Source organism: Monomorium pharaonis, chromosome 7, assembly GCF_013373865.1.
Source record: "Monomorium pharaonis isolate MP-MQ-018 chromosome 7, ASM1337386v2, whole genome shotgun sequence".
Lineage (NCBI taxonomy): Eukaryota > Metazoa > Arthropoda > Insecta > Hymenoptera > Formicidae > Monomorium > Monomorium pharaonis.
In genome coordinates, this window is record NC_050473.1 from 22,217,477 (window position 1) to 22,230,083 (window position 12,607).

The following is a 12,607-nucleotide window of genomic DNA, read 5'->3' on the forward strand; positions in this document are numbered from 1 at the left end:
CCTTATACAAGACACATTGTATATATATATGGGACGATCCACGTCAACTGGACGCTACCTGCCAAAAATTGACGCAATTAAATTGAGTGTTTGAGGACTTAAAATTTTCATGAGAGCATGGCCTTTTTGGATGCTAATTGGCGTCTTAGTCAAATCCAACATGGCGGTGCCATTATAACGAGTGAAAAGGCGGAAGTCCTCTAAATTGCTTACGAGTATTGTATAAACCAAACAAAATTCTTCTACATGGAACTAGACTATGTTTATATGATTTTTGGGTCGCTAAATATAGATTATATAGACGTGATTTTATGTGCTCGTAACCATGCCTATAGATGCTGATTTTTGGGACCTCCTAAAGCGAAAACCGTCCATACGATCGAATTGCGTCTGTGACAACTTTTAATTAGCATGCTCTGGAGAATATTTTTCCTAAGTTTTTAAAAAATTGACCAAGAGCCATTTCCCATATAATTTAATTCGAGATTTTTTGTATTAGCGTTCGTGGATTGACTTGGATTAGGATTAAGTTGTGGATTGCTTGAGTAAGTTTTTGCATGAGTAGGCTATTCCAATGCGTTTTTGAAGTTTTCTTTAGCTGCCTCAGCGTAAGTCAAAGGTTGAAGATTGAGAAATTTTTGAGCAGGAGTTATCTTCTAGGGGGATTTCCAAGTATTATTTGTCTTTTTTTGTCTCAGAGTTGAAAATTTTGCTTTTTGAATTTTTTTAAAGACCATACAGCATTTGTAATTGACTGGATGATTTCCTTTACACAGTACACATTTCACACTCTCGTATCGTTTTTTCTTTAGACAATTTACTGTAACATGATTTAAAGCACATTTTACACATCTAGATTTGCAGTGACAGAAACCCCATGTATGCCCGTATCTCTAAGCCCGGATCTACAATAGTGTAGTAAGCTTTATGCCATAAGGAATTAACCAATTATATTCGATTATTCTTCTCATATTCGATAATAATTGGTCAATTTCTTATGGCATAAGGCTTACTACACCTATTGAAGATCCGGCCTAATAGTTAGCACATTAAGGAATATTCCGTTTTGGCATTGGAGGTTCAAATGTAATGCGACAGTAAAGAAGGTACTTGACATCGTAAATCATTTTATTGTTTAGGTTTTGTTTAAGATCAATGAAGAACATTGAGAGAAGTTTTTTTGTTAATCTGTTTTTTATGTTCCAGATGTTTATTACCTAATGTCCCAGATTTTCAATAGGTTCTTTAATGCTTGAGATTTCAATCGAGAAGTGCATGCTTTTCAGAACTACTCTAAAACTTCTCTTCTGTTTGGGTTTATAGATATGAAATTTAGTGTTTCTCCATTGAAGTTCTTTGATTATAGATGAATAAGACTGCTTTTAGATTGGATTTTGACCTGCTCCCTCTGTAAGATTTTAATTTTATAGTCTTTGCCTACCACAGTGCTTAGCAAGTGTGTGAGTAGTTTAATGGTTACCGACTCTATCAACAAAAATTAGGGGTAGTTTGGTAGGTTTTTCTACGACTTCTGCCTTATTTTGTTGCCGACGTTAGTTAAATTAGCAAATCTATTGGTATCACAGAGATTGGAGCGCTTAGCCAGTAGCCCTTAAGTTTTTTCTATTTGGAAATGCTGTCGATTTGCTTTGGGCTGCATTTTTGTCTCTTTTTATCACAAATTTTTGTCCAACCTGCAGTGGAAGTTTGAGTTGGAAGTTTACTTACATTAGCTTTGTTTAGATCTAACTTGGGTTGTAGGAATGTTGTTCTTTTTGTGTGATTGTGACAAAATGTTTGAGATCTTAGTCTGTAGGTTTCCTTCAGACCAGGAGTTTTGGTTTTTCTTGAGTTAATATGTTGAGATGTGGATACATTAGAGTTTGTTTGGGTGGGGAGATTTTTCTTGTTGTGATCTAGTAGTTTTGTTACTTTTCCTTTATGAATTATTACTAAGCAATATTTGTCCCCGAAGAATTTATGGAGCCTGTTTATAGAAGGACTGTCCCGATTACGCACATAAGCAATTGGACACAGTAATATTTCTCGATCGGACACAGTCCCGATTAGACATAGACCCGCTTGGACACAGTTCCGATTGCGCACCGACCCGATTGCCCATCGACCCGTTTGTACACGGACCCCTTTGCATCCCCCGCGTGTGCGTGCGTGCGTGCGTGCGTGCGTGCGTGTACAAAGCATTCTCTGCACCACATGGGTTTGCGACCATAAAATATTTATAAGGAAAAATATTTATGATAAATATTTTGTACATATTTTTATGTTTGAGTTTGTCAGGTATAAAAAATTATGATGAATTTATGAAAATATTTAAAATAAATATTTATGCTATTATTGTCAAAAAATAAAAAATATTTCGAGTTTATATACCATAAATATTTTTTTGTAAATTTTAAAAATATATTTTATATATTGTGTGACGTAACAGCCGCAGGCTGCTGTCCGTCACAAGGCCCTGAGGGCCCTTACGCAATAACATCCCGCGGGCCCTGCGTCCTCCCGCTCGGGAGCGGACGCAAAAGCGTATTCTCTTGTATTTTGTGTATGTGACGTCCCACGTGCTGTCCATCTAATTACTTGTTAAGATTTTTGCGAGCGTTATACCGCGGGTGCGGCGGAGATCGGTGGCTATGAAGATCTCGTTATAGTTGTCGGACGTCTCGTCTCAACGGAAAATCTTCCCGGAGATTGCAGAGGAACGGGCAACGAGGGAGTCAAAGAAGACCCTTTTAAGCGGGGGTCCGCAGGTAATGCCGCCCTTATCTTGCCTACCGTTTGTGCCATGTAAGAATTCCGATACTGCCGCTGAATCACGCTTTCAGGACCCAGCGACGGCGCGCGGTGCCGACATCCCGACGGGGCGATTGCAGACCCGATACCGCGGGAAGTCCGGCGGAAGGATCACGACAACTTAAGATGCGCCGACGCCCCGTCGAGGAGGAAATGACGCCCCGATGGCGGAGGATACGCCGGGCGAGGAGAAAAGAGTCGGACGCGCGAGGAAGCGCCAGGATTCCCGTGCCCGGGGCCCATAATCATCGACCGCCGTGCGTGGATCGATCAGCCGGCGACAGCGTGGGCACCGCGCTTTGCGCGAAAATCGATTTTCGCGAAATCAACCAATAAGGGCCGGGAACGCCGGAGGCAAGGTGGGGCGCGCCGCCGAGCGGCCCCCGCGAGATCCAGGATCCCTCTCTCGTGCTGCGGAAGTAGAATGAAAAACTGTACGTGCGTCCCACAATCCCGAGCCGAGCTGTGAGGAAGGACGCAGGGACGAGAGTCATCCCGACTCGGAGGAGGCCAGCAGAGGAGAGGCGAAGTGGTGAGACGAGCGTCACACAAACTGTAAAGCCACCGATTTCGCGGGTTGGGCGAGCCGCGAGGAAATCGCGTACTTATCGCAATATCTTTCGGCGTTTTCACTGGAATCACGAGCTCGCGGAGTCAGCGGAGCATCGTCTTCTCGCCCGATCACGCCCGTCCGCGTGATTTCGCTACGTGCTGTGTATTTCATGATAGTTTCGCGTTGCGTGTGCGTCCCGATCCGCAGCCGAGTCAATTGTCGTTTCGTCCGGTCGTCGTGTCGCGGGTTATTCCCGCGCTGTATCTTGTCGCGTCGTGTAAGAATTCAGTCGTTATTGTTGTATAATTTGGTCGATCGCACTGTTACTGCGAGTTCTTCGGTGAGCGTACTCTGATAATTATCGACGCAATCGTCTTATACCGCCGGACTGGCGAATACTTAATAATTATTGCGCTTATCTTTCGCGAAAATTGTTGGGGCGCGGGAGAACACGAGTCCGTCGCGTGTCGCGCGGGCTCGGAGTTGCGATCCGTCCCGTCCGCCCTTGGCGAGGTCATCCTGACGGGAGTCGGCGTCCTCCAACGACGCCGGGTTAAGCGTAAGACAAGTCGGAGAGTTCCCGCGTACGCATCATAACCCGCTCGTTCAATATACCGTTCTCGCACCATTTGATACCCAGCGGACGCCAGCTGGTAACGCGCGCGAGCCACCACCGCTCCGCAGAGTCGTCATCTACTGTAATTCTTACGGTCAAATACAACTGTTACTTTTTCTGTTATCTTTGTGTCGTGTACGTAATTCTCTCGCTTTCCCGATTCCATCCGCCCGCACCGAACCTCCCCCTCTGCCATTTGAGGGCTGAGCAGCTGGATCTCGGAGCCGCTAACGCCCCGGTCGCCCAGCGTGCGCCCGTCTTTCCCGAGATTCAAGTATTGTAACATTTGTTTGCGAGTTGGTTCACACAGAGTGGTACGCTTAACGTACCTGGCGCCCAACTTAGTGTGACGTCTGGAAACCTCGCGAAGATAGTCGCCCCGACACCCGGGCGGCTCAGGGCCGCGACCAGGGACGGAGGCGAAGTTGGCCGTCGCTCGCGAGCGGCGGTTACAATTGTTAATAATAATTTTTGTATTATTTATAAATGGTTAGGATTTTTGTATTGTGTTTTTGATAGATATTTATGAAAAAAATCATATAACCTTTAAAAAATAGAAAACAAAGGGCATAGCGGAATAAGCAGGTGAAATCTGCCCCCGCACTAATCGAGCTCAAATTGATATCATTAGTTGGCACCCTTGAGATGTAAAACTTCCCAAATATTAGTTACAAAATTGCATTTTTGGAAGAGTTATGGAGGGGGAAAGAAAAATAAAGAAAGTGGTTTTTTTCGAAAATGGTTGGACCGATTTTAATGAAAAAAAAATATGTTGTAAACATGATTTAGACAAGTTTGAGAAAATTTTAAGTAATTTTTGTGGTAAAAAAAAAACCCGATAAAAAATTTTTTGAATTTTTTATGAATTTTTTTGGGGGTGATAGTTCTGAGATACCACTTTTATATTTTCACAAAAACATCTCTAGATCTTCTTCTTTAACACATTTTTTTTTTAAATCAATCGGAGTGGTGGAACATGGTTAAAAATAATAATTTACATCGCGCCGCCGTGTCGCGCCGCGCTGGCTGGGCGACCGGGCCGCGGCGCACGGCGATTGTCGTCATGTTGAACTTACATACTAGTTGCAGTGTTGCAATGTTTAGTTGCCAAGAAAAATTATGATATAATAATATAAAATATAATAACACATAATATTTCCAGGACGTCTGCAATTAGCCTATAAAACTTATTGTTTCGGCAGTTTACTACGAGGAAATCGCCTCTCACATTATCTATCATCGAGGTGCTTTTTTAATGTGAGTTCCCTTGCCTCTCACATTATCTATTATTGGGGTGCTTTTTTAAAGTGAGTCCCTTCGCCTCCTACATTATCTATTACCGAGGTCCTTTTTTAAAGTGAGTCCCCTCGCCTCTCACATTATCTATTATCGGGGTGCTTTTTTAAAGTGAGTCCTCTTGCCTCTCACATTATCTATCATCGGGGTGCTTTTTTAAAATGAGTCCTCTCGCCTCTCACATTATTTATCATCGGGTACTTTTTTAATGTGAGTCCCTTTGCCTTTCACATTATCTTTTTGGCGAATGGACTCACATTAAAAAAGCACCTCGATGATAGATAATGTGAGAGGCGAGAAAACTCACATTAAAAAAGCACCCCGATAATAAATAAAGTAAGAGGCGAGGGAACTCACTTTAAAAAAGCACGCCGATAATAGATAATGTGAGAGGCGAGAAAACTCACATTAAAAAAGCACCCCGATAATAAATAATGTAAGAGGCGAGGGGACTCACTTTAAAAAAGCACGCCGATAATAGATAATGTGAGAGGCAAAAGAACTCACATTAAAAAAGCACACCGATGATAAATAATGTAAGAGGCAAGGGGACTCACATTAAAAAAGCACCCCGAACATATGGAATTTAAAAACGTACTGCAATCTCTTCGTGATGAACTTCCGAAACGATAAGTTTTATAGCCTAATTGCAGAGACTGAGTCCCAGATGCGCACAGTAATAAACGGACACAGCAGGCTGAGTGAAACGGACACAGACCAAATGTGCACAGACCAAATGCACACGGACCAGATGCACACGGGTCAAATGCGCACGGACCAAATGCGCACAGTTGCAAATCTATGTGGTGCAGAGAATGCTTTACACACACACACACACACACACACACACACGCACGCACGCGCACATGTGGTGTGCAAATGGGGGCTCCGCCCTCCTCCCGCACTCACCCCGTTGATAGAGATGCCCGAAAAGTCGCAACCCATGTAATAAATTTGTAGGTTACTGTGTCCGTTTGGTCTGTGTGCATTTGGTCCGTGCGCATTTGGTCTGTGCGCATTTGTTCTGTGTGCATTTGGTCTGTGTCCGTTTCACTCAGCCTGCTGTGTCCATTTATTGTGCGCATCTAGGACGCTCCTATTGCAGACGTCCTGGAAATATTATATGTGTTATTATATTTTATATTATTATATTATAATTTTTCTTGGCAACTAAACATTGCAACACTGCAACTAGTATGTAAGTTCAACATGACAACAATCGCCGTGCGCCGCGGCCCGGTCGCCCAGCCAGCGCGGCGCAGCACGGCGGCGCGGTGTGAATTATTATTTTTAACCATGTTCCACCACTCCGATTAATTTAAAAAAAAAATATGTTAAAGAAGAAGATCTAGAGATGTTTTTGTGAAAATATAAAAGTGGTATCTCAGAACTATCACCTTCAAAAAAATTCATAAAGAATTCAAAAATTTTTTTATCGGGTTTTTTTTTACTACAAAAATTACTTAAAATTTTCTCAAATTTGTCTAAATGATGTTTACAACATATATTTTTTTCATTAAAATCGATTCAACCATTTTCGAAAAAAATCACTTTTTTTATTTTTCTTTCCCCCTCCATAACTCCCCCAAAAATGCAATTTTGTAACTAATATTTGTGGATGTTTTACATCTCAAGGGTGCCAATTAATGATATCAATTTAAGCTCGATTAGTGCGGGGGCAGATTTCACCTGCTTATTCTGCTATGCCCTTTGTAAAATATTTATGAAAATTTATGATAAATTTACTGTGCTATCTAAGTTGTTTTTGCATTATTCTGCGATGCGAAATCGTATCGTGTGCAATCGTGTCTGTGTGCAAACGGGTCGGTGCGCAATCGGGTCCGTGCGCAAACGGGTCGGTGTACAATCGGGTCCGTGTTCAATCGGGTCCGTGTGCAAACGGGTCGTTGCGCAATCGGGTTCGTGTGCGAATGGGTCGATGTGCAATCAGGTCCGTGTGCAATCGGATCCGTGTGCAATTGATTCGGTGTCCAATTCAAACGTTATGTGTCCAATCGCTGTTGTGTCTAATAGGGTCTGTGTCCGTTCGGGACTGTGTCCAATCGCATCCGTGTCCAATCGGGACTGTGTCCAATCGAGTCCGTTTTCAATCGGGACTGTGTCCGATCGGGAAATACTACTGTCTGATCGTTTATGTGCGCAATCGGGCCTCACTCTTTTATAGAGGATGAATTTTCCAATTTTCCTGGTTTGCCATTTTAGGTACTTCCATTTGTTGTCGTTTTTTTCATTGCTCAGTTTGATTGCCAGTTTTAATTTATCCCAGGTATTTTATTTCCTCGATATCTTCTAGTAAGTTAGTGAGCATTTTTTAATCTTCCATCTGAGAAGAGGCCCGATGGGGAAATCGACTGGCAACCCCACACGGGATTCGCTATTAACTTTTTGGTTTTTTAAATGTAGTTTTAAATTAAAGTCATGATGCTATATAGCGTTACTTGTTCTTTACTGGTTGTACATAATTTGCTTACATGGATAAATTTACAGTATAATGTACAGTTTTGTATAAAAATATATGTTATTATTACATTCAATAATAATTTTTACGAGTTGAATGGAAAGGCTGTTTTAAATAAAAGATAATATCATTAAACCAAAATTTAAAAGCTTTTTAATTATTATTGAAACAATTACATATTTACATTAGTTTTTTTTAGATAATTATTATAACTTTGAGAAAATTATACTTTGCCGAAATTTAATGATATTAAATAAGCCCCTTGCCTCTTAGCTAAGAATTTTGTATTAATAATGGCGATACAATTGTAAGTGATAGGAATACGAACTATAAGGCGAAAAAGTGTTGATAATCTATTCTTGTGGGTCATCTTTTTATTTGCTTTATGATAATGCTGCAACAGGTAACGTATGTGTAAAACTTCTAAAATTGATTGAAAGCTAAAATTAACGAACAAAATAGTACGTGGAAGTTACATTTGCCGCTCTTTTCGACCGTCAAAGGTATCAAACTGCGTATTCTATCACTAATTAGGTTTTGCATGGTTGTTTATTAAGTGTCAAGGGAAAAGTATAGTTTTCTATATTTATATTTTACAAGTGTACTAAAGTGATCTAATTTTATTTAAATGGCTTTTTATATTGAAAAATGGCGCATAAAAATTCTCAGCGTTATATTTCTCATCTTTGACGTCACAAATTTAATATGGCTGCGGCGAATATTCAGAAGCCTTAACCGCTTAAAAATTAACCCTAGAATGGTTTACCGGGGTAATTTTGTACCCCAACGCGAATTTGATTTTACCTCCTAATTTAGCAGATAAACGGATCGACTCGGTGTATCGACCATAATTTAATTTAAAGTCTTAAGAATCGAGAAAGACATTGGCCTTTGGTTTCGTTGAGGTACAAACGGAAACGAAGAAGGTTCAAATGGGTGTTATGTGAATTCTTTTAAATGGCGTTGGCCGCTTTGCTATATCTTTAATGATAGCTGAAATTCCGTATTGGCTTTGCGTCGAAACCTGAAAAGGTCTGTACTTCCGGTATCGTTGAGGTACAAATAAAAACAAAGGAGATACAAACGAGTGCTATGTAAGTTCTTTCGAATAGCGTTGGTTGTTTCGCGATATGTTAAATTATAGCCGAGGTTCCGTATTAATGTTGCGTTGAAACTTGAAAAGGCCTGTATTTCCGGTTTTGTTAAGGTACAAACGAAAACGAAGGAGGTACAAACGAATACAAGCAATCCCATATCAAGTTTTTTTGACCGATTTTCGATATTTCAACAAGTAGCGGATATACCATTTTAGCACTATATAAAAAAACTAAGAAATACCGGTATTTTTATACCAATTGAGGTACAATCAAAATGAAAAGTGATATGAAAAGGCACAAACGATTCTCTTTTGAATGGCATTAGTGAAATTGAGATATCTTAAAGTTGGGTGCTGACCATTTTTAATTAATTTGCATTTTTTTATTCTTCGAGGTACAAACGAAATGAAGTAGCGGTACAAACGAGGTACAAACGAACTGTGTTGTCGGATTTAAAAAAATTTATTTGAGTGCTAAGTTTACATTGGTTAATAATAATATTTAAAAGTGCAAATTTTCAGCTTTTTATTGTTTTTTTTCTGAGTGCTCTACGTTGATTTGTTCACGAATAATAAGTGATAAAATTCAAAATTACCATTTTTTCTTAAAATCTTAATAACTCACCAAACACCAAGTTACATGTAACGTACCTGTTAGTTGTAATTTCCTACCCAACAATGTAATTGTAATATAACACGTGTGTTATATTGCAATTATATTATTGAGTAGGAAATTACAACTAACAAGCACGTTACATGTAACTTTGTGTTTGCTGGGAACGTAGTAAAAAAAATTTGCACAGCAATAAACGACCACTTAAAATAAAAAGAAAAGATCTCGCTACAAGATACAAATAACAGAAATTTTTTGATTTTTTTTCATGCTAGATGCAGCGCAGGAAAGTTGCATTAAAAATTTTTATTTCAACGGATCAAGCTTCATCGTTATACCATATTTGTAAAAAAAAAGATAACTAAAATCGAGAATGAAAGATGGCGCTGTAGTGTGTAGAGGTGAGAGTGTGGGCTCCGGATTTTGAGATCGAAAGTGGAGGATGGAGGAATGGAGGAGAGTTGGGAGGTGGATAATTATGGACAATGTGTCGAGCGATACAGGTGAATTTGGAGGGAAGTAGCGGAAAGAAGGAGAGGATGAGCAGTGGAGGTGTAAGAATACGGAGCCGGAGCGAGGATGAGAAGGCAGAAAATGGAGCGACGGTTGAGACGAGGAGAGGGGATAGGAGAGAAAGTGATAGGAGGTAGAGAGGTAGATATGAAGAAGAGTGAGAAGTTGGAGTATGGCCGGTAGAGACAGTGGAAACAGATGGTGGAAGGGTAGAGTTGGATTGTGGGATTAATGTATCGTTACACAACGTAAGCGGAACGGTGGCCAATGGCGAGAGAGACGGACGGTCGATTGATTGGTGCGGTGGTTGGCAGGCGATGGTTAGCAATATTGAGAAAGAAGACGGCGGTAGCGTGTTCTGGGAACGCTTGCGTTTACATGCATGTGGTCCGCCGGAAAAGTTCGGTAAACAAGTTGAGTGAGCGAGGGCAAGAGGAGAGGATGGAAGGAGCGAAGGAAATTAGTGAAGAGCTGAGGGAGATAAAGAGAGATGAGAAGACTGAGAGAGGTGACGGAGGAGCTGACAAGATTGATGAGAGGAATATGTGAGGAGGTGAACAGAGGAGGTGGAAGAGAGGAGAGAGGTCAGAGCAGGTGTCGGAGAGGGAGAGAGGTAAAAAGAAGGTCGAACAGAGGAGGAGGCAGATGGAGAAGACGAAGGAATATGGAAGTAGGAAGATTGAGAGCGCGAAAGAGGAAGGCAGCGAAGGAGAAGATCAAGGGGGGGCTGAGAGGAGAGAAGAAGGATGATGCGGGAGGAGATTGTGAGAGTGAGTAAAGAGGATAGAGAGATGGGAGAGAGTCAACGGGCAGAAGGAGATGTTTAGAGGAGTGGAAAGCGAAGAGAGAGATGGGAAAGAATGAAGAATGAGGAAAGATATAAAGATGTACAAGAAAGAGAAGAAGTACAAGTGGAGGAGAGAAGTGAAAGAGAAGGAGGAGAGGCAAAGGTGGGGAGGCAGGGCGAGGGAGGTCAGTTGAACAGGATGACGGCGGGGGAGGAGAGACAGAAGGAGCGGATGGAGGAGGAGAACGAGAAGAAAAAGCAGACGGAGAGGGCGGTAAAGAGGAAGGAGGAAGAGAGGAAGGGGAGAGGTGAAGGTGGATGTTAAGAGGAGAAGAGGGGCGAGAGAGGAAGAGGGGGAAAAAGGTGGTTGGTTTGTAGAAGGACGAGGAGGGGAGGGTAGGTAAACATTTGTTAGGTTGCACATTGGCCAGGGCGCGAGGGGGATTGAAGAAGGTTGTATTGAGTATGATATTGTGATTATGTATATTGTAATTAAGGTGACGGAGACGTGAGATGGTTGTGAAGGGGTTTGTTGGTCTTCATGAAAACATCCTGTGGGGATCAATCCCCCTAGGGGAGTACGAAATAAATTCTATTCTATTCTATAATTAAAATTGGCAAAAAGCGTTTGAAAGAAGTTTCTTGCTGGTTTTTGAATTTTGTTTCTACGATGATTTGAGTTTTAGCGGTTTAAAATCCAAATTTTTGGTATACACAAAGTGTTTCCTATTATTTTGAGTAGTGTATTTCTGATTAAATATAAGATTAATATCAAAATTGATCAAAAGAAGACTAATAAGCCAATATAAGATCTCGATGTGTAAGTATTTGTAGTAGTATTTTGTTAATTATAAAAATAGACGTTTTGATCATCGGATCATTTTTATTATTAATTAACAGAGTCGAATTAACATAGTCAGTGGATTGCAAAATGATCAAGTAATGGACAAATTGTCACTTCTTTACTCATTTCTGTGTACAATCATTCGTGGAGCTGTATATTGTTCTTTCTGGTCTATGACGTATTATGTCTTATGATCCGTAGTCAATCCCATGTGTCTCTTTGATAAATTTTTGGAATTGATAGTCTTTTATGATGTCAAGTAATTTAAAATTGTATGAGACTATATTGACTATGTAATTTGACTTTGTTAATTAATATTGAAAATGATCCGGAACGTTTTTTTTATAATTAACAAAATATTACTACAAATACTTATACACTGAGATCTTATATTGGCTCATTAGCCTCCTTTTAATTAATTTTGATTTTAATTACTTGAGCCTCGCATAATATACATAATTTATAAGATTAATATTTACGCAAGATTTTTATTGTTATATTTGTAAACAAGAATATAATTTTTTAAGGTTTGATAGAATATGTTACTTTTAATTTGGTACTAATATTTGATACTATTTTTTTCTATGAAGGGTATTAGTATATCCATTTAATCGTTTTCAACTATGATTTTCAGAAAAGACGATTGCAATTTAAATTCTTCGGATTTACAAGTAACAGTCGCTGGTAGCACATTTTATGGCTTGACCACGTCTCAAAGTGTTACGGATATGTTGAATAATCCGGATATGAATGATTATCGGCATACTGCAGACAGGTAACTTTTACATTACATTTTCAGGATTAAAGTTAAATTAGAAAAAATAAGTCGTTATCGTTATTAGTTACCGTTATTAGTTACTGGTTATTTTGCTAAAATAAGATTAAATTAAATAAATAATGTACTCTTTTGTTGTTTCTTATTAAAATATTAATAAAATTAATAAAATTAATTTTATTATATGTCTTGTAAGGTCAAACAATTAAATGAGAAAGATTTAA

General features: G+C 39.9%; 1 protein-coding gene across 3 annotated transcripts in view; it reads left to right on the forward strand.

The window, feature by feature from the left end:
* LOC105839284 overlaps positions 1 to 12,607 on the forward strand; it is a 224,563-nt gene that overhangs the window by 116,115 nt on the left and 95,841 nt on the right. For 2 of the 3 annotated variants that reach the window (XR_001139286.3, XM_012685479.3), the window contains exon 8: positions 12,243 to 12,383. The exons of the other annotated variant lie outside the window; for it this stretch is intronic. Coding sequence is in view for 1 of the 2 variants with exons in the window: in XM_012685479.3 (XP_012540933.1) it covers positions 12,243 to 12,383 (141 nt within the window). In the remaining variant the exon portion in view is untranslated. The remainder of the gene's footprint in view (positions 1 to 12,242; positions 12,384 to 12,607) is intronic. 3 annotated transcript variants of the gene reach the window in all.